Here is a 22867-nt window from a genome sequence, read left to right as displayed (position 1 = left end):
CCTCTCTCATTAAAAATGGATACTTTAAAAACACCACTGCCAAGCTGCAGGTGTTTTAACAAAGTCAACAAATAACAATCCATACAAATAAAAATGACCAATATACACATTTTGTATAATTTGTACCAGAATTATTAACCAGATTCACAGAAGTCACTCTGTAGAATGAAATAAACTGCCCCTCTCGCCCAAGTACCGGATTGCGGACAACAAAAGTTGGAAGAAAGAGATGAAACATGCTTATAAAAATGGCTGTAGAGGGAAGTCTTGCTATTTTGGAAGAGTCGCATGCCCATGGATTGTGAAGAAGGGCTGGAAGGATGCTAGGGACCCCACAGCCTGGAGATAAATTGGCAGCAGTGGAGGAAGGTGGAACCTTTCTAGATGGTCTGAAAAGGAGAAGGAAAAGCAACCAGGAACAGGCTATATGCTGGGAAGTGGGGCAATGGGTTTCATATACGTTTTAGGCAATGCTGAGAAGCTAGGGAAAGGAAGGAATTTTTTTAGAATAAATATGAATGTGATAATCGTGTTTTAGATTGCTGATGGCCAAAGAGTTAGGAAAAGCCTATCCCAGCACCTCTGTAGGTCCTGCTGTTGTCTTCAACACCCAACTAACCACCTGTAGCTAAGCTGAGTGTATTGCTTTCCTATTACTTACACAGTTTTGCATTCCTTAAAAAAGAAAGGTGAAATTGAATTTCATGGTGTGAACCATGAAAACAGGTAACTCTCAAAGTGTGCAAGAAACAGAAAATTTGAATTACAGTGTTAGATCTCTCAGAAAAATAGCACACTGCACTGCCATTGAAGTCTGTGTCCATCAAAGAAGTGTGGCCAGCAGGTCAAAGGAGGTGATTCTGCCCCTCTATTCCACTCTTGTGAGACCCCACCTGGAGTACTGCAGCCAGCTCTGGAGTCCTCAACATAAGAAAGAGATGGACCTGCTGGAGCATGTCCAGAGGAGGGCCACGAGGATGATCCGAGGGCTGGAGCACCTCTCCTATGAGGAGAGGCTGAAAGAGTTGGGGCTGTTCAGTCTGGAGAAGAGAAGGCTCCGGGGAGACCTTATTGCGGCCTTCCAGTCCCTAAAGGGGGCCTACAGGAGAGCTGGGGAAGGACTTTTTACTAGGGCATGTAGCGACAGGATGAGGGGGAATGGCTTTAAACTGGAAGAGGGCAGGTTTAGATTAAACATTAAGAATAAATTTTTCACTTTGAGGGTGGTGAGGCACTGGCATTGGTTGCCCAGAGAGGTTGTTGAGGCCCCGTCTCTGGAGGTGTTTAAGGTCAGGCTGAACGAGGCCTTGGGCAACCTGGTCTAGTTGGAGGTGTCCCTGCCTGTGGCAGGGGGGGTGGAACTCTATGATCTTCAAGGTCCTTTCCAACCTAAACCATTCTTTGATTCTATGAACTGTTGACGTTTTCAAATACAAATACGCAATTATACATGTAATTTATATATGATGAAATACTGCTTCTTGGGACAGGGACTGCTGTTTTGTTCAGTGTTCATAGACTGCGTAGCTGCAGAGCTGTGAAGGCTATGGCTGCTGTTCAGTAAGCTGCTTTTTTCGGTAGCATGAGCTGCAGCTGTAACATGCATACAGCTTCTCAGTTTCTGTGTACTGCTATAGCCTCAAATGATGTAAAGGTACATTCTGTTACATAATTTATAGGAATGCAAAAAGTATCAAAAAATAGAATATCATTTAATGTTTCGATGATAGCTACCTTAAAATAATGGAACACGTCCTACTTTTAACCCTATTTTTAGGTTCATACAAAGCTCTTAACCATGATGCTTAATTGTTCTTTCTACCAGTGAGAACATAAAGTGCTGTAAATGTAATTTTGGTGGCTGATCCAATATTCTCCATCATCTAGAAGGCAGTAGGAAAGCAAAGCCAAGGAGTTAGGCATAGATTACACTTTCATTTTACACTATCAATTACTTGGTGATTTCTTTGTATATTTTTATTCAGTAATAGTAACCGCGTGCTAATATTTGGTCCATCAAACAGTTTTAAAATTCCTACTCAGTGACAATGATAAGGTTTCTTACCCATGGGAATTGGTATTATCTGAGGACTAATTTGAATAGGATTATACTGAGTTATAATTTTTTGAAAATAAAATACCCTTCAGTATTAACTAAAAATAGACCTTCTTAAATATTTCTCTCCCAAGCAATCATTAATATTCCCAACAGGAACACCACCAAGCTACAGTTCTTCCACTTTAAGATTTGTTTTTAACTCAATGCCTAAAGGACAGAATAGATTGCTGCATATTTTTTGAAAGGTGTATTTCTTCTGTTGCTTCTGAATTAATCTGGTTAAGAGCTTTGCAGTCATAACTTATTATCACAGAATCTTACATACGATAGTGTTCTTGATACATTAGAAGAGGAACAAATACTTTGCTTTCATGAGAACTAAGTGCTTTAGGAATAACAAACAATTCTGTGATGTTCTGCATAATTGGATTTAGTGTTCCTTCAAGAGATTGCTGTGAAGCTGTCTATAATACACTTTTGGTTTCCTGGATGATTCTAGCCTTGCATAAATTTGACTTGACAAAATATGTGGTACTTTTTACAGCTATGCTAAGAGAATAATAATTTCATTTTTGGCAGAAGCCCAGAAGCTGAGAACAGCTGTTTCTTATCTCTGGTTACCAGTACAGGTTTACTATCCATTACAAAGCTAGTGCAGGTAAAGGACTTGCATATTTAATGCCTGGTTGAGGTGATTGTAGTAGCCCATCCAAAATTCTTGCTGGCAAAGACTTTTTTATTGGAGGCCCTGTGTGCTATAGCACTCAAGAAGCAGACGTTCTCCTGTTTGCTAAGTGTAATTCAAAAGTGTTTTATTGTTCTAGCTTGCACAGTGTAAGAACCAATTACCGTACACCCAGCTACTTGCAATGCTGTTGACTGAAATTAAATACTACAACAAAATATGGGGCTGTCTTGGTTTGAGGTATTTTAAGAGTGAATTTAAATTTCCCTATACTTTATTTGCATTGATATACATTTTCACGGTTACCTAATTTGGGAGTTTTCTTTCTTTCCTTTGGTGTGCTAACATCTGAGACTTGCTTTGCCTCTTCAACTTAAGTGAACATGGCTCTTGACGGTAAGCCTACATCCTTATTTGTTTGCAGAATGTATAATGAAACAGTAGCATGCTGGCTCTCTGAACTTCAGCAGTATTTTAATCTATGCAGGGATCTGAATTAAATATTAAACAGGATATAGTATAATTTTATCTGTGTTGATTATTATAAAAATAATCTGATAAATATTTCACTTTAGCACTACAAACATAATGAAAAATATATGTATGTTTACTAACTGTAAACTATTTCTCCTCCAGCTATTCAAAGAGTAAATTTAGTATGTCCACGTTTAAAAGTTACTTTAGGCAGTCCTTATTTACATAAGTCAGCACACATTTCTAGTCACTATATAATGGCATGAATGTACATTTTCAGTTTTAAATACAGAGAAAATATTTTGAGGCTTATTTGTCACTAGAGGTTAAAGTATTAGGAAACAGTTTGGGGACAGAAACCACGAAGTAGCACCGCCTAGTACCCATACACCATACAGTTTTACATATATCTTCTCAATTATCTTTTTCTTAGAAATTTATTATATATATTACATATGCATTTCAGCATCATGATAGTTAAAGCTGAGCTTATTTTTCTGTTCACAGTTGGGACCTGCACTACTTGCTTGGTGGCCATAGTAGCTGTAACTCCGCAAGGTGCTTAATTATGTTCACATTTTAATAATGCTGATAATTCACTGATTCAGCCTAGGAACTCTACCTGCATGATGTACATTGTCCTACCTAGCATTAGCTTCATTAGTATCTTTATGCAAACAGAGCTAGGAATTAGTTTATTTATTCACATAAAGTTTGTTTTCACACCAATTATTTTCACTGCAGCAAGGTATGGAGTTGGTGACTTCAGATAAAGGCAGGCAGGGAGGATGAAATGAGACAATCTGCATCTGGAAAGACTCTGATTCCCCAAGAATCAGAAGTTCACATCTGTGTAAGGTACCTTAACCTTTCGAAGATGATGCATTGAGTACTATTCCAACTATTTTCAAATGAGACCATTATAAATGAGAAACTATTACTCTCCACAGACTGTAAAGAGCTTATGCTTCTTTTTCCTGAAAGAATATGCTAAAGCAATGTTTTCCCTCCACAATCAGTTCATGATTGATGCTGGTAGGATGCCGTCTCCAATACATATGCCTATATGACAGTGGTACAATAGAAGTGTTTGCATAATCTATGAGGTCTTTTGAGATCCTTTGCAACAAATGTCAGTATACATCTGTAAAATATGATCCCCCCCCATATTTATAGAGAATTGATTTCTAAATTATGTGCATTTATTATTGTACTAGGTGAGACCGAAGAACAATCAGATTGTGTTGTGTTGCACTGAGGTCTAATGTTGCACCGTGTAGTTGAGAAGCTGATGTCAGAATACATCGACTATGCAATTTAGAAGTTGCAAGGCAGGAACATCAATCAAAACCTGTCTTTCATAAGGACTACACAGCATGGTGTCTGTTCTGCTTCAAGCCCTAGCTCTCGGTGCTGCACATGTGGATGGTTTGCCGGGCACTTCAGAGATAGAGCGCTCCTTCTCAGCTGGGATTCTGCTGTTCTTAAACCCAAGCAAGTGCTCGCTACTCCCCTGCAATGCTAGCAGTACTGTCTGTTGCTGTAGCACACATGCAGACACGTACTGAACACACCATTTTCAGAACACTTCTAATCAATGTGAAGAAGGGATTTTTAGTCATGAAAAGGTTCAGCACGTGATCAGGGCCAATTACAGCAATGGTCATTTTACAAGAGTTATAAAGGAGGCCTTTCCATTGTGCATTTCCTACTGGAATCTTTTTGATCAACTTAAGATTCCTCACCTGCAGCCTAGGGTCAACATAACATGATATGACTTAAATAACGCACACATTTAATCATGAACAGTGTTTCCAGAAGTTTCCAAATGCCACTTCTAAGGTGAAATATATAATCTATATAACGCTCATTTTCTTAAATGTCACACTACTGTAAAATGGCAAAAATATAAGCATCTACGTGTTTAACAAAGAAATACTGCATGAAGCACAGCAAAGTGATATAGCCTGGATTGATCCACATATCTCAAGTAACAGGTACATTATATTGTTAACTTCTATTGCACTCTTATGCTCTTAAAAATAAAATCTCTAAAACTGGCTTATCAAATGAGGTCCTAAAACGACCTAATCCAATTGATGGAGATTTTTATGCAAATCAAATTAGGTAAATAGAAAAATGTAACTTTGTTAAATATTCTGTATCTCATATAGCAAAACATAACAGAAAAATTCTAATATATGTATATAGAATATGCCTAGAGTACCATAGTCCTGGAGTTCGAGGACAAATGAATGCCCTAAACTGAATTCAATGTGCATCTCATGACATCGTGGGCACATGGTTAAATGCATCAGTGTTTAACTTGGCAGTGTAAAAACTGAAGTAGTTTTTATTTAGGCTTCACAGATCCTATGGGTCTTCAAAAAGATTTTAAAATGCAGAGGGGCAAAATTGTGTCTTAGCAACATAGTACATTCATAGTAAACATATTAGTAGTGGACAAATGTATAATAGGCAATAACCCATCTTTTGAGTCTTATACTCATTAGGGGTAAAAAATATCCTTTGAACTCTTGCATATTATTTAGCATTGCAGAGTAAAGGATTGTCTTCCAACCAAGGATAAAATATAGAAATTAATTAGCCTGCTATAAAAAAAGTAATGACAGTAATTTTCCTGACCACTTACCCCCGAAAAACTCTGCTTTAAAATAAATACTATACAGTATTTTCAAATTGATGACAATGATGAAAGTCAACAAAACGAGAGAGATAATGAATTATTTTTAACTATAATTCTAAGTTTGTGGGGGTTTTTTTAAGCCTTTTTTTCACAAACATGAGATGTTAATTACATGGAAAAATTGCTTGCTTCCAGGTGAAGAGAGAGGGAGAACATCATAATTTGAAAACTGACTTCGTCACTTTAAGAAAACATAGGTAGAAAGCTGGAATTCCATAAATTCCATTTAATTGTGAATAAAATATATTATTAGATTTTATGAAGACATTTTCCATTTCTCTATGGTTTTCCTGAAAAGAAAATATAATGGAAAAATTAAAACCCACAAGAGGAAGACTGGTGACTATATGGTGACTGGTGACCTAATGACATACTTTCACTGTGAAATTAATTCTACTAATTTTATTCCAAAAGGAAGAATAAAGACACTCTCTCAAAATATGCCAATGTTATATTCCTCTTAAAAACCTTTAGCGGTCAGGCAAAGGCTAGCACTACCAAAAGTTGCAGCTAAGATCACAATATTCTAAAGAAATAGACTGAAGATTTTTTCCCTTAACTTTAAGCCTGATTTACCCATCACACAAGTCTTGAGGTTGCATTGGTACCCAGTGCTGCTACAAAATCACCATGATGATAATAACGGCAAGACCTATGAAGTGGACTTTTTTTTTTGTTGGTACTTTAATAGTTTTCTTTTTTCCTTCTTCAGAAGCACATGCAGTCATTTTGCATTTATAAAAAAGTTTTCTAGCAAGCAGGCTCCTCTAGCTAATATGACCATATTTAAATGCAATAATAAAATCCCTTTGCTTTCAGAGAGTTCTCAGAGTTAGGCTGATTCTTTTGTTACCATTTATTGTCTATTTTTATATTACTCCCTGGTAATATTTTCTATTCAAAGCATTCAATGTGATATCTAAAAATATTAAATCCTATATCCAAAAGTCATGGATGAATGGACATGTTCTTCGATGTGTGCATGTCAAAAGTGATATCTGGAAGACAATATAATATAATGTATGCAGTGAGAAATAAGAGACAACGATATAGATGTTAGCACCGGAAAATAATCTATCAGGTGGATGGTTAAAGTGTCTTAAGAGTCCTAGAGCCCTGTCATTTCTAGAGTCAGATGTCTTAATTAGCAGGACTTGCCCTTTTAAAGACATCTGCCTGTGCAAGAAGGAGCTTCACTAATCTTTTCTTTGCATAATAATCTAAGCACTCACCCTGAAAGTGGGAGACATGAGTACTGAAATTCTCTCTCAGCTTGAAGGAATTCCCACCCACATCTCCAGTTTCTGAGGAGAGTGGCCTAAATACCCAAAGGAAAACACAAAGGCCCAGAAACAAACCACACCTGAACCCTAAAGCTCTGAGCTTATCCAGAGAAGGAGAGGCCTAGGTTACATAGCCCACTCCTGTGATCATATTTTTTATTTTTAAGCCACAATTGTCTGACATGAAATGCAGCCGATGCACTCTGATCGCAAAACAAGCTGTCGACTCCAGCCTTCGCAGCTCCTCTGTTTCTGAATGGAAGCTGCTATGGCTGCCTCAGTTCGTGTTGGAGTCAGTGCTGTTCCTGCTTGGAAGTCCAAAACTTAAAGGCACAGTTAGGTATTTCCAGTTGAAATATAGTTCCTAGCACATATTTAGGTATGCAAATTTAAAAGTCTGGTATTGATGTATCCCGGTAGCAGGAGCTTGTAGCCTGGGAAATACAAATCACAAAACGTTAGCTAGCTGTAAATCAGCCTTTTAGACTTGCAAACCTAAATGTTCTTTCTGTTCCTCATATTTCCAGGTTTTTTGCCTTGACAGAATCAATGTACTCTGAGCTTAGGAATCACAAGCAGCACCTGGAATCTCCCAGTTACACTCATAAGTAATTGCCAGTTATATTTGAGCGTTATTTCATGCAGTCACTTCATTGACATGCTATACATACTAACAGATGACTCATACTGGAGCTGGACAGTAAATTACAAGGTTTGCTTATGCTTTTAAAAGATGTAATACCTTCTATTTTTCAGTGATCACAAGTAATGCAAGTGAACGAGCTATCACATTAAAAATAGGATTGATGGGAGGCTGGCTAGCACAGCAAATGATATTAAAAGCAATCTCACATCAATCCTACCCCTCATTTATTGCATTGCAAAAAAAAAAAAAAGTAGTAGCTGTTGTGACAAATACAGGTGAGTCCTCCAACAAGAGACAATGAATCTCATTCTTTTTAAGAGGCAGCATCACAGACAAAAATAAAAGAGAAGTCACAAACGTAAAATTATTCCAGAGGAATCACTGAAAACTCTGGCACTGGCATTATGTTTGAAATTTGCAGGTATTCCTTTTGACACTTCAGTTACTGCATATAGTTTCCAAATTAAGCACCATCATCCATGAAAGGATCACAGATATTTTAAATTACTTTGCTAAATATTTACCGGTTTCTCTTTTTAACAGAAAGGAGATTTTTTTTTTTTCTATTCTTTTTGCACCCTCATTTAGATCATTCTAATTAAACAGCAAAAACTTTCAAACCCAACAATCTCACTCCGTGGAATCATGATATAATGTCTTGCACACGTAACACATTTATCAGCTGCATCTTAACAACTCTTGCTGTGACTGCCGGGAGTCTCTGTCTTTGGCAAGGAATAAACTGAGAAGAAGCTGGGACTCTGTGGAGACTGGCAGAGCGTCATGAGCGTGGGGAAGCATAAAGGACTGCGATCAGAAGATCAAGGGCAGAGGTGAGAAAGCCCAGCAAAAAAAAAATGCAGGAGGCCTGGGGAGAGGCAAGTTCATGTGCTAGCAGAAAGGTAAGGACCAGTTTTGGGAAGAGTCCTTTATATTTGAGGGCAGCCCAAAGCCTTGGTATAAGAGGAACAAGTGTCCTAGCTCCTTTGTCGTTACTTTTTCAACTCACAACCAGGGGAGGTCTGAATTATTCTGTGCCACAGTATAGATTAACACTGTCGCCTGGTCATTTAGAAGAAGAAAGAGTGGAAAGAGACGGCTGAACTGCATGAAAGGACAATGGGAAAAAAAAAGTCCCTAAATTAAAAATGCTACAAGGGAGAAGACTTTTTTTTTCTTTTTCACTCCTTATCTCTCCAGCTCACACCTTCCTTCCCATCTCTCTCAGAAATAGCTATAAGCATAGCTCTGCAAGTGCTTAGAAACAGGGACTGCCACTTGATTCCTTGCCTGCACAGGGCATGACAAATACGAGGTCCCTTTATAACTCCCCCTTTATTTTTGTGCTAGGTTTTCAACAGCCTTATGCAGCTTCAGTTCCAACGAAGCAGAAACAGACAGATGATGCTGTAATTTCCATATAAAAAATAGTAACAAACACATAAAAACACTACTGCAGATTAGCTGCTTAAATTTATTTCCTCCAGATAGGAGAGAAATGTAATTCAGTCACTGATTTAATGTGAACTTGACTACAGTACCACCCCTTTTGCAGAACTACTTAAGGGTAGATCAGCTCTGAAAGGACAATTTTTCATATAAGTATGTAAACACAGTTGGGAGCTGAAGATCATCACTCGCACCTTAAGGTTAGCAAACATGTATGGTAGAGGGAAAGTTGATGCTGAGTTTGAGAGTATGAACCGATTATTACTGGCATATAAATTAGATATGAAATAGCCAATAAATTGCTTATTTTCCTTACTTATTACAGTTTGCATTGATCTTATGTGTATCGCAGCTCCTTAGCTGACGATGCTCTGTGAGTTGAGCTTATAAAATAAAACCATAGAGCAGAATTACCATGATTCATCTTTTCACTGTTGTTGTCACAGCTGGACTGATCCAACTTGGACTGTGTTTGCCTTGCACTGAAAGATCGTTTACAAGCCATTAAATTCACCTTCATTTGACCTGCCCAAATCCGTTTGGCAACCCTTACATTTGACTTGTTCATCCCCAAAAGCACAGACACAGAAACAAGACTAGTGCTAGGTGGTGAAGGTTCTGGCACTCTCCTGCAGCACTACCCCTCCAATAGATGTGCTTCCATCAGTGCAGGGATGCAGCATGGGTAGTTCATAAAAAGCATGTAAAAGCATGATATTTTTCCCCAGGTGTACTAATAGTACATGATACTGAGGAACTCAATGCTTATGAAAGAAGAATCTGATAGATGTACCAGCAGTTTTCGGTGACTGAACACTTATACTTGGGAAGGATTCTGTAGATATTTTCAGTGTCAAATACCTAAATTTTGCATGCATGTGTAAGAATATGTATCTGCACATGTATTTGCTCACACATCTAAGAAAGAGAGAAAGAACAAACAAACAAATTCACATGTCCATTTTTTCTCAGGGATTTGGCTATTTCCAAAGACAACACATTTTCACTTGGCTCCTTTTCCTAAAGTGATTCTCAAGGGGCGAGAAGCATCCAGAATAATTTCCACTCTTTGCTGGCTCTGGTTAGTGCACAGAAGAATAATATGCTGTCTGGGTGTCTCACTAATGGTGGGTGGGCTAAAAGAGGTGACTGTCATAACACTGAGCAACTTTTAGATTGATCTAGTTTATCAGCAATAAAGCAGAATGGGTCCAGACTTAACTGTGACACAATTTGCCTGGCTGCACTCAGCACTGGCAATGACATGCCATTCAGTGTGATAACGTAGTTCAGGTCACTCTAGTCTTTTCCAGATTGCAATATAAGTTTGCTTAATTAACCCTTAAAATTTATTCTTCCATCAGGAATACACTGTGTGTCATAAGAAAAACAGGCATCTGCTTACATATTGCATTTATGTCACATACCCATAACTCTCACACGTTCCATCTTGACCAGTCTAATTCGTGGTTATATATATTGACCTGACAAATTATTCCCAGTGATTAGGAGCTACTTAAACGAGATTTTGAAAAAAGTAGTAGAAATCACAAAAAATAGGGCTTATTCACAGGATCATAATTTGATCAAATAAGGCGCAGGGCTGAATCTTTGTGAACCTGCATTGTGCTTATATGACACCACACCAACTCTGGTTTTGAATTTGCAGTTCACCCCACTGAGAATTTTGAGTTTTCCATTGAGATTTTCAGTGGAAAATGGTTAACCAATTAAAATCACAATGCGGTATGATCTGAAGAAAAGTTTGTCCTCTACCCCACCGTGAACATAACTGTGCAATAATAGCAACATCTATTTCTAATGTCTGGATAGCTTCTCCCTCTGCATGTAGGAGACCATTATCCTGTGACTGTTCTGTTCTGCTGATATAATCTCTTAAATAAAGTTTTACTGTTTACTTTCCTTAATTGAAGTACAATAGAAAAGACGCGTCCTTTAAGAAGATTCACTTTAGTCACTGCCTTGGAGCTTTGAAGGTGTTTCAAGTTGTCTTTCAGTGTACTTCAAAACATCCTTGATAAAAGAGTGTGTGTGGAGGTGGAGTGGGAATATTACTAGCAATTATATTTTTTGCAGAGTTGTAAAAAGTTTACTTAACTGCCATCCTTCTGCCAACTTTCCCACTATGGTTTTGATCCTCTCAATGTTCTACGTGATCAAAACCTGCAAAATATTTTTCTTGCAGGTCTTATTTCCCCCCTTTTTAGAGCTGAACAACTGTTCTTTGAACAACTAAACCAACTTTTTTTTTTTTTTTTAATTCTTTCTGGTTTACAATCATCAGAAACTCTTGCAATTTCTAATATTATTTTAATTTGCTAGTCCTAAAAGGAAACCTTCAAACAATGAAAACCAGCCTTGCATTGACAGATGTATGAACAAACAGACTTGATACTGGCAGATATTTTCCTTCTACCCTGGACTATATGAACTTATTTAACAGCCTTCTGCTCCCAGTAATAAAAAAAAAAAAAAAAGAAAGCCATTATAATACAGTCTAAAATAGAAACTCATAGCAACAATAACTGGCACATGGCTACAAAAATATCAATTAACTGTGCGTGCAGCTGAGCAAGAAAAATGGGAAATTACTCACTGGTAAGAAAATGCTGGGAAGTAGGGCCAAAATCCCTGTGAGCTTCGTGCAGTTGCCTAATGCGTTCCTCAATGGCCACCTGTTAAGAGAGGAGAAAGAAAGAATAAAAATGACTCTCTTCTAAATAAGTAACAAGTAGCAACTATAGTCAGATACTTCTTTCATTAAAGAACATTCTGTTTAAAATTAAGCAGGCTCCTGCAACAATCATTAACCCTCAGGGCTTAACTGAGATTTACCGCGTCTTATGATTATCCAAAAGAAAGGAGGTCAGAAAGGGTTTGGTTTTTGGTGGTGTTTTTTTTTTTCCCCCCTAACTTTAACCAACGCTAGAACAAGTTGAAAATGAGAAGACAGATAAATAAAGGTATAGCAAATTAGCCCGACTTTATGTACCTGAAAAGAATATGATTGTTGCTTGCCAATATGGAAGTCAGAAACCTTCCTCTATGGTAATACTTTTACAGAACTACCTCAAAAGTACTTTTTGGGAATGTACTATCGTGAATCTGCATGTGAAAAGTATTCTCTCTTAATGTGGGCATTTTAACTGAATGCTAAAATGAGGGTAACCAAAGTGCATCTGGTACAAACATTTCTCTGTTCTTTTAATCAGTTAAATCCTACCCCCTGACCCTTTCCTTGGAAAAGTCCTTTGAAGAGCATGTTGTTCCTAATGTTTTGTTGGGTTGGGGTACTGCATGAGAACACAGACGCTAGTTGTAAGACTGGTTTTATCTTTACCCTTGAAAATCCCAGTAAAGTATCAAGCAAGCAGCCAAGAGGGGGTGGTTGCTATAAGATTCCATAGCGTATGAATGACATTGACCAACAGGTTTATAGCCTATACGCTAAAAAAATGCCATTATTAAGTTAGGCCTAAGATTAGGTAAAACAAGGAAGAATGTTTGAAAATAATGATAGAATATTTTAGAAATGTATTAAGTAAAATAACTGCTAGGAAGCAGATTCACTTAAATATTGCTTGTAAGAAAAAGTGTTGTATCAACACTGGCAAAGCAGAAGGTAAAAGTGATCGGTCTGTTTTTATTGTCCTAATTGTGAGATACATAACAAGGAAGCAAATAGGGTGCATGAGTAACAAGCAATCCACATTCTAAAACTTTCAGGGATTTTTTTGGTTGGAGGTAGGAAGGAGCAATTGTATAATAATTTGGCATGAATCAGTTAAAAGGGAAAAATAATGATAGCATTGACTACCTCTTTGACATGGCTGTGCGTGTTTGCCAAACAACCCCTAGCCCCCAAAATCTTGTTTCATTAAACACAACAGAAATTTAACAACAAGATGTGATTTCTTTGCTTACAGTTTCAAAACTGACATTGTAACCAAAAAGCCTCCCTTCCTTTCTGTCCTCAAGCCATTTTTCAGATGTTTTCCCTGCAGCTTCCTCAATTTCTATGCCTTTTTTGCTGCTCTGGCTTCCTATACACAGACACAATCAATGTGATTTTTTGTTAGTCCCTGTTGACCAGCACCTCCCCACATCGCTCAGCTCCTAGCATACCACCACGTAGCCTCTGTTCTCATTTCTACTATTGTCTTGAATCCAGAATTTCTCACCGAGCAACATTTACATTGGTAAGTTTAAGGCAGGCACATGCTGGCTCAGTCCTATGACAGGAGCTTTTTCTGTTTAATCTTGCTGATTGCTTAGCTAGACAAAACTAAACCTAGGAAGAGGCTGAACTTTGGATAACTTCTGAAACTGTGAGCAGAAGGCAGCTGGGTAAAGGACAATGTAAGCCTAGAGTGAATTGCATGGAAAGATGTTCTGTTAAGAAGTGCTTAATACTAGGGATTAGCTTCCAGCTTGAGTTCACACCTAATTCACAGCATAGGTATAAGCTAAAGAAGTCTGTAAGTGCATAGAAAACAATGATAGGGCTGCTTCTGGTCTTTAGTATCATTAGCTTAAATACAGAAACATAAACTAATGTGATTTTTTAATGGCTTTTCCATGAAGACTAGTAAGATAACCTTAAACTTACATAAAACAAACACAGGCAAATAATAATAAAAAACCTCTGGAAAAAACATTAATGGAATTATATCTACTCTTTGGAATCCTCTTAAAATAAACCTCATAACACACTTATTTGGTCATTAAGACATTCGTTAGTAAAGAAACATAAGGCTCCTCCTTTATATTAGTACTTACTTTTCAATAAGTCAACTAGGATGGAAAAAGTACTTTCTGACATGCAGAATCTCTAAAGAGAATGAGAGGTCTACAAACACACAGCAGGGAGCAGTGTTTCTTATAGGAGAATGACAACAGCCCGCTTGTGGTCAGAACAGAGTATGGGAACCCTTTGGTATGTGTGACCGCTGCCAGCTCACAGCCCATACAAGGCTTCTTTAAGTGTGCTTAAACTGAGAATTTCAATCACTTCAAAATATCCCGGTGAGCTTTGAGCTACACAAAATTATTAAACTGAGATTTTTAGCCATATATGCCCATCCAGCAAAATAAAATACCATACACACTTCAGAGTAAACTTTCAAACTGAACAGCCTTGGATGTGAGCCAGGAAATACCTCTGTCTAGAGGTAGATTTTGTCAATACAGAGATGAATAAAACATTGGGAAATCTTGAGTATTCTCCAGGAAATATCACCTGAGAACACAAAAAGTTATTCCATTTAGCTGCCAGGGAATACCACTTATCGGTGTATCGGCATACTACCTTTTATGTGCCGCAAGAACTCACTGTTGACGGCAGAACAAGGAAGATTATTGGAGTCAGTCTCTATGAATTTTACCAAGACTAAGATGTAAATGATGAAGTAACAAAATTTAAACCCACAATAACTGGGGTTATTCTGAAGAATGAAAAAAATCAACCTGAGCAAACAATGATTACTTAAAGTTACAGAAGAATGTGCCTCTAATGCAGTAAAATCAGAATTGGATTTGGCTTTGTGGCTTACACCCCGGAGAAGAAGAATCATATTCACCTAAGTCTTCATAACTGATTTGTGATTCTTGAAAAAAAATTCTTACTGGTGTTTTTTTTTTTTTAAACTCATTTTCAAAATCAAGCCATAGATAATTCCCAAATTTTAAATTTTGTCTTGTTTTCTTCCAAGTCAAGTAAAAAAGGATCTTCTAATACAAGCACAAACAGTGTCCTCTGTATTTTTGTATGCTATGCTCTGAAAAAAATGCAGTTTTCCTTAGAACTAAATGATGTTATGAAAGACTGGAGCTGTGCGTGAAGAAAACAGCAAAATTTTCAACCTGATTCAAGCGTTAATTTTCCTTGCCTTAAATGGAAGAAAACATATATACTGTTAATGAAGTTTTGCAAATACCAGCCCCCCCTTCATGTCTCTAATAGCCAAAGGAAAAAATTATGTCTTCTGACTTCAATAGTCTCTTCCTACTAGTATCAGCTTAGGCAGACTAATATGCAAAAAGTAATCATTTTAAAGGCACTGTTACCAGTACATAACATGCAAGATGGGACTATGGATTGGATTTGGGTATCTTTTAGTTGAAATTCTCTACAGTACTTCGCCACAAGTTATATTACTAAAAAAATCAGTATGTGGATTTCTGAAAGTCAGCTATCACTTTATCTGAATCAAGATACAAAAATATGGTTTTAACTGACAAAAATCTTTTTCTATCTGTTTTTAAATTAAAAAAAAAAAAAAAGAAATCAGGATTTTCTTTAACTGGGTTACTTCAGCTGTTGGTTTTCTTCACTGAGGGTGTATACTTGAAGAGACATGCATTTCCATTATTTATTTAATCCACTATTTTACATAACATTTAACTTCTTTCAATCATAACAAATGAAAGAGCCACAGTAGTGCAGTAAACATTATACTTGAAGCTGAAGATGGTAATACTCAAAATCCTATAGTAATTTTAAGTGATATTGACATGGAACATAAACAGCTTCTGCTAAACAAATGAGCGAATAAAAAAAAATTATTTAAAGCTCCTCCCCTTTAAAGACTTTGAAAACATTTGATGAAACAAGTTCTGTGTCCTATCATTCGAAAGCAGCCATGTGAACTGAATATATAATCATGTTCAGATAAACAAATTACAACAATAACAAAAGCAAAGCTATGTCATGCAGTTGTTAGGAATAGTTTGAGTATAAATTACCTAATGTCAGGGAACAACCTTGAAAACACTTATTATAGCAGCTCCACTGAAATCAGAATAAGGATTTGTTTTATTTGACTTCTCTCTCATTTGTTTTGTGGTTTGTTGGTTTTGGTTTTTTTTGTTTTTTTTTTTAAATTTTGCTTTGTTTTAACTGAGACCATTTTCATTATATCTAAACCATTCTTTTGTGTTTATGTCCACACTGCAAAACAGGCCTAGATCAAGAAAGAAAATTAAATTGTTTGATTCTCAGTATTTTCCATCCATGTTCTCAAAAACTACCAAATGCCAACTATTAAGGTGTGCTGGAGTTGCTGAGCTATTCAGAAAGATGTGATGGAATAAGGAGGCACATGTCAACATGTTGTTAAAGTTGTGCCTGCAAACAATAAGTGGCCTCATCAAAGAGCTATAAAAACGCACAAATTCCATACTAGGACAACATAATACTTGTCCTAGGTCCAGCATTGTGTCTCAATCCTGCCTCAGTCTTCCTCACAGCTTTGATGTTCAACTGAATGAGTTCAGTAGAGGAAACTACCTCTAGGGTAGATCCCTCCCAGACAGGCAATCTCTGATCACTAGGCTAAAATGTGTTCTGCAAAATGAGTGGCTCCAATGCTGTCCGAGCGGAGGCGACTGGTTGAATGTCTGTTTGCACTCAGCACACTTAGAGAATTCACACTCAACAAACTTTAAGGAACTTAATCAAAAGAGTCTTATTTGTGAATGGTCACAGACAAATAGTCAATGAAGCTAGTGATCACGTGTAGTGAGAAAACATCGGGCAAATGGGGAATGTTTCAGGTGAATATGTGAACACCTCTACGCTCGTTAGCACTGAGGCAATTCAGAAAGAGAATTCTGTGGGTTCCAAACTCTAAGAATCACACCTGAATTATAATTCACTTCTCTATCACAGTCCTCTGTTTGGACACACCCTTTTATAAAGATGAAGAAAAAATACTAAAATGTTAGTTATCTATTAAACACTATTTATGTACCTATCTCCCTCCTTGGTATATTCAAACAATGTCTCTTGCAGTGCTTCTTAAAGAGGTCGAGCATGCAGCTCAGTTTGGCTTTCCTGGCCAATGTGAATGGTAAATATGCAAATGTTCTATTGAGCAAAACCACCCAAACACCTACAGTTCTTCCTAAATGACACCATAACAAAAACACCTTTGCTGTACTATAGCACAGTTTAGTTCAACTGCTGCCATGCTAGTGAAACAGCTGGAAAGATGCATTATACACTCATCTCTCCCTGCTTGAAAGCATTACTATCTTGCAAAGACAGTTTCCTGTAAAAAGATTTAATAATTTTCTTCTTGTTCTAATTTTTAAATTGCAGCCACATATGTTTGTAATATTTATGTTCTTCTCAGAAGAGAAGCCTGGTCTAGCGGGAGATGTTCCTGCCCATGGCAGGGGGGGTTGGAACTAGATGGTCTTTAAGATTCCTTCCAACCTCAACCATTCTATGAATATTTGATAAGCAAGGAAATAAAGAAGCTTATTACAGAAAAAAAGGTTAAATTAGCATCCCTTAGCCCCCTGTAGTGTGATTGGGTTGCCATAATTTAAAATAACTGTCGATTTTCTCCTAAATGGCTAGAAAGATACGCAAGTACTTCAGAAGAAACAATGTGCAGAACAAGGAATCAAAACCCATTCTGTTGATGGAGTGTGTGGTTGCATTCACTGAAAGAAAATCAAACAAAAAAAAAATTCTTACCCTTAAAACAACTCTACACCTGACACCAGTGACAACATTATCTGAAAAGCCAAAGTAGTTGAAAACATGAAACTAGCAAATGATAAGTTTATGCAATTGTACATCACATATCTTTGAATGTTATATCTCTTGGGGCTCACCCTGGTTTATTTCTAGGCAGATCTTGCTGGAAATATCTTAATTTACCAAACAAAGTAAGGCAATAAATGGCTCCTTTTTTTTCTTCCTATGTTTGCTCCGCACACTTTGTTACATATATCAGCAATTTCTAAGTCAACTTTTATTCTTTCTAGGAAAAAAAGATCTTTTTGTCTTTGATGCCCATGGAAACAAACAGCAGCTTCTACTACTCTAATTTCTAGGCCAAATCATTCTGTCATTGAAAGGACTTAGTAACTTCATGTTCTATTTTGATAAGGGATTATTAATACTATAATGGAAAAATTTTCAATTCTCCCTCTTCCTGATTGACCACTGCTAGGTCTACTGACATGCCAGCAAAGTGCTAGAAACCAACATAAAGCATAGAGAAAAATGTTTTGCTTTTTTGCCTTAGAAGAAAATGAAGCTTTTCATCACCAGATTTCTCTGAATATTCTGACTTCTGAATAACATATACCAAATACAGGCAAATATTAGAACATCTTTCAATCCACCAAGAACACAGCTTCAAATAGGGGAGGGGGAATGGGTTTTGTTAAGTTCTATTTTGTCAAGTTACTTCACTTTCTAGTTTAAGATCATTGATAAAAGAATGGGGAGGTCGGTTCAGTATAACCTATCCCACTCAGTGCAGTTACACATTTACATTTGAGCTCAACTTCTTTAAATTATTATCCATTTGAAACACAGCAACAGCATAAACTCTTCTGAGGTCAGAAAAATATCCTTTTTGTAAGGGCATCCAAGGGCACAAGCAGCATAATACATAGGCACTAATTACATAATTATGCTGCCCTAAATAAAGGCAAATTATATGAAGGTGTGTTAGTAGCAATTTTTACTACTCATTAACATGAAACAGTAGAAATGAGATCACTAGTTAAAAAAAATAAATGAAAAACTAAGTATTAAGGCAATTGTTGAATGGCTGAACGCAACTGGGATTCTGTGGAAAAATGGAAAGACAAGAAGGAAAAGAAGAGAAGATTCTCATCTGAACAGCTATATTTAGTGCAGCAGCAAAATAATACACAATCTACTTTTTCAAAATTTGCTTCACCAAAAGCTGTTCTCATGAAAAGAGAAGGGCAATTTTCTGTATTAATAAGCATGCATACATACAATACTTATTAAAATAACACTCCTTTAATTCCCCCACCATATTCATAGCATTTCCACAGCCTCCTGACCTTGACTCCAATCACATCCAATTTGACTGTATATCAAAGGAAACTGGCTTCTACAAGACCCTCTTTAATGCTACCCAGCAATTCTCCTCCCAAGAGCTGAAAAGCTTCTTTCTTTTCTCTCACTGACTCAGAGCTGCCGAAGCAGTACAAGGCTCCTCTTTACAAATCAATAAACAGGAAGATCTGACCTACTGTACTTCCAACAGCTACTGAATTCAACCACTCACCACCCCTTATATATTAGGGGATAAGGATGGATTTAAATAAGCACACTTTGTGCTGTTAATGAGGAACAGCTGGGGAAAAGGCAATTGATACTCATTGTTCTCAGCTGCTGAACTTCAGGTTGGAGTCTTAACATTTACTGAGTTGAAAGCACAGGAAAGGACAGTTAGTTTCCCGGTGAAAAGTTCTGTAATCTAAAATATTTTTAGAGTCTAAAAATCAACATGATATATGCTTATTTTCACATGAAGCAAAAAAAATAGATACCTGTAGTGTTATGCACAGGCATTTACAGCTGCTACAAAGACTAAATTAAAATTCCAAGATTTCTGGGTCATGGTAGGACTGTATACTTCAGCAGACTGAAATCTGAGTGACTTAATGCAATTGTCCTTTCCGTACAAAAAGAAGAAATTCTAAAATCTAGTAGGGTACATGTATTGTACCTTGACTGCTTTTTAAATCTTCAAATGAAACAAAGAGAGTAAAATGTAATAAAAATTCAGGAAACATCTTAAAGCCCTGGGCAAGGAGCCTTAGAAAACAGTAAATAAAAGAACAATCTCCTATTGACTTAATATGTCTACTGTGAATAACCAGCCACTGCTTCTTAGGCTGTTGTTTTATAATCCTAAACCTGTGAACTTCCAGATTCGTGTATCTCTATGCTTAAGGAAAGAAAGTCAGGTCTTGTGGTATAAAAAACAAAAACATTCAAATTTAGAGGGAATAAACCACTTGTAAACCCTGTGAAACATTAAGAACAAACATCTTTAGGAAAACAATCTCTTAAACATTACTTGTTTCGTTTTGTCAGAGAGGCCTAGCATTTGACATCTCCATTGCTGCTGTAAAAGCCATCACACATGCTGGTGGGGGTTCTGCAAGGGAATTGGCTTTCACATCACTATATACTCCTCATTTCTGTTCATGAACTTTTGTTAGGTATAAAATATTTTATGAAACTGATATGAGCTGAGCATGGACTCGCCTTTTAAAAGTACAAGAAACTGCTGTGCAGTCCTCCATTCTTGAGCATTTTATTAATAAACGTTTCAAATTCTTGACTTTCCAGCCACATTAATTCTCTTTTAATATTGCTTTTTATATGCAATTTAATCAATCTGTTCCCCTGTACTTGGCACTGGTAAGGCTGCGCCTTGAATTCTGTGTTCAGTTTTGGGCCCCTCATTAGAAGAAAGCCATAGAGGTGCTGGACCATATCCAGAAAAGGGCAACGAAGCTGGTGAGGGGTCTGGAGAACAAGTCTTATGAGTAGCGGCTGCAGGAAATGGAGTTGTTCAGTGTGGAGAAAAGGAGGCTGAGGGGAGACTTTATCGCTCTCTACAGCTACCTGAAAGGAGGTTGTAGTGAGGTGAGGGTCAGTCTTACAGTCCCAAGTAACAGGTGATAGGACAAGAGGAAATGGCCTCAAGTTATGCCAGGGGAGGTTTAGATTGGATACTAGGAAAAATTTCTTCACTGAAAGGGTTATCAAACATTGGAACAGGGTGCCCAGGGAAGTGGTGCTTCCCTAGAGGTTCCATTCCTGGAGGTATTTAAAAGACATGTACACGTGGTGCTTAGGGACATGGTTTAGTGGTGGTTTTGGCAGTGCTAGGTTGGTGGTTGGACTTGATGATCTTAAAGTTCCCTTCCAACTTAAACAATTCAATGATTCTATGATTCTATTTTTCTGCCAAATTCCTTGAAGAATTTTATAGTATACCAAGAAGGTAATTTTACAAATTATGGTAATTAGCAACTATTTTTTTCACGAAACAGCACTGCACCAATTAAAAAGTTTTCAATTCAACAATTTACATTAGCTTCAAATATCTAAATACCCATTGACGTCCCTCACTAGATTCCACTCCAAGTGGGCTGTGGCTTGCCTAACCACATCTCTGTATGCTCAGATAGTGTCTCTCTATTCCTTCCAGGTTACCTGTCTGTGCTTCCACTTTCTGTAGAGTCCTTTTTTATGTTTGAGTTTTGCTAGGAGCTCCTTGTTCATCCATACAGGCCTCCTGGATTTCTTGCCAGACTTCCCGCTTTTCAGGATGGACCAGTTTTGAGCTTGCAGAAGGTGATCCTTGAGTACCAGCCAACTTCACTGGACCTCCTTTCCAGCACCTTATTCCACAGGATTCTTCCAAGCAGATCCCTGAAGAGGCCAAAGTCTGCTCTCCTGAAGTCCAGGCTTGTGGACTTATGGTCGCTGCAGCAAAGACTGCCTTCCACCTTCACCTCCCCAATGAGCCCTTCCTTGTTTGTGAGTATGAGGTCCAGCAGGTCATCTGTCATCATTGGCTCCTCTATCAGTAGCTTTCATCAATGCTCTCCAGGAACTTACTGCATTGCTTATGACCTGCTGTGTTGTCCCTCCAGCAGATAATCAAGCTGGTCTCCCCATGGGGGCCTGTAAACATGAAGCTACTTCTAGCTGTCAGTAAAAGGCCTCAGCTAATTGTTCTTCCTGGTCAGGTGTCCTACAGCATACATCCACTATAATGGCACCCATACTGATCTGCTCTTTAATCCTCACCCATAAGTTCTCAGTTGGCTCCTTTTTCAGCCCCATCATTCCTAGTTTAAAGCTCTTCTTTATTTATCTTCTGTACAGCCCCATAAAAGATACTCCTTAGAGCTCTGACTATGCAGACCTATAGATCCAGTGATTTCTGTTCTGCCTTCAGCATAAAGCTGACACTATATATAGTCTGGGTTCTGTATTGTAAGCTGGGGAAAAGAGAAACTGAAATGTATATGCTACCCTGAACCTCTGGAAGGTTATTGATCTTAAAATGAATGTAACTTTGATGCAGTCTGACATTTTCAAAGTCAGTGGGAACTGGGTGCCTACAACCAGGGACAGAATGTATTCTGTAGTAAGTAAAACCATCTAGTATGGAGCTCAGCATGGCATACATTCTTTCTGAGATCAAATCATAGAATCATAGAATGGTTTAGGTTGGAAGGGACCTTGAAGATCATCGAGTTCCAACCCCCCTGCCATAGACAGGGACACCTCCAACTAGACCAGCTTGCCCAAGGCCACGTCCAGCCTGGACATAAACACCCCCAGCGATGTGGCCTCAACAACTTCTCTGGGCAACCTGTTCCAGTGCCTCACCACCCTCAAAGTGAAAAACTTCTTCCTAATGTTTAATCTAAACCTGTCCCCTTCCAATTTATAGCCATCCCCCCTCGTCCTGTCACTACATGACCTAGTAAAAAATCCTTCCCCAGCTCTCCTGTAGGCCCCCTTTAGGGACTGGAAGGCCGCAAAAAGGTCTCCCCGGAGCCTTCTCTTCTCCAGGCTGAACAGCCCCAACTCTTTCAGCCTCTCCTCATAGGAGAGGTGCTCCAGCCCTCGGATCATCCTCGTGGCTCTCTTCTGAATGTGCTCCAGCAGGTCCATGTCCTTCTTATGTTGGGGGCTCCGGAGCTGGATGCAGTACTCCAGGTGGTGTCTCAC

General features: G+C 37.8%; 1 protein-coding gene across 1 annotated transcript in view; it reads right to left on the bottom strand.

Moving 5' to 3' along the window:
• DMD (dystrophin) overlaps positions 1-22867 on the bottom strand; it is a 927929-nt gene that overhangs the window by 117477 nt on the left and 787585 nt on the right. The window contains exon 60 of the mRNA XM_009883534.1: positions 11921-11999. Coding sequence (XP_009881836.1) covers positions 11921-11999 — 79 coding nt within the window. The remainder of the gene's footprint in view (positions 1-11920; positions 12000-22867) is intronic.

The sequence above is a fragment of the Charadrius vociferus genome, unplaced genomic scaffold, assembly GCF_000708025.1.
Source record: "Charadrius vociferus isolate BGI_N301 unplaced genomic scaffold, ASM70802v2 scaffold94, whole genome shotgun sequence".
NCBI lineage: Eukaryota > Metazoa > Chordata > Aves > Charadriiformes > Charadriidae > Charadrius > Charadrius vociferus.
The sequence above is the reverse complement of the archived record's forward strand: the minus strand, read 5'-3'. Positions and strand labels throughout refer to the sequence as shown.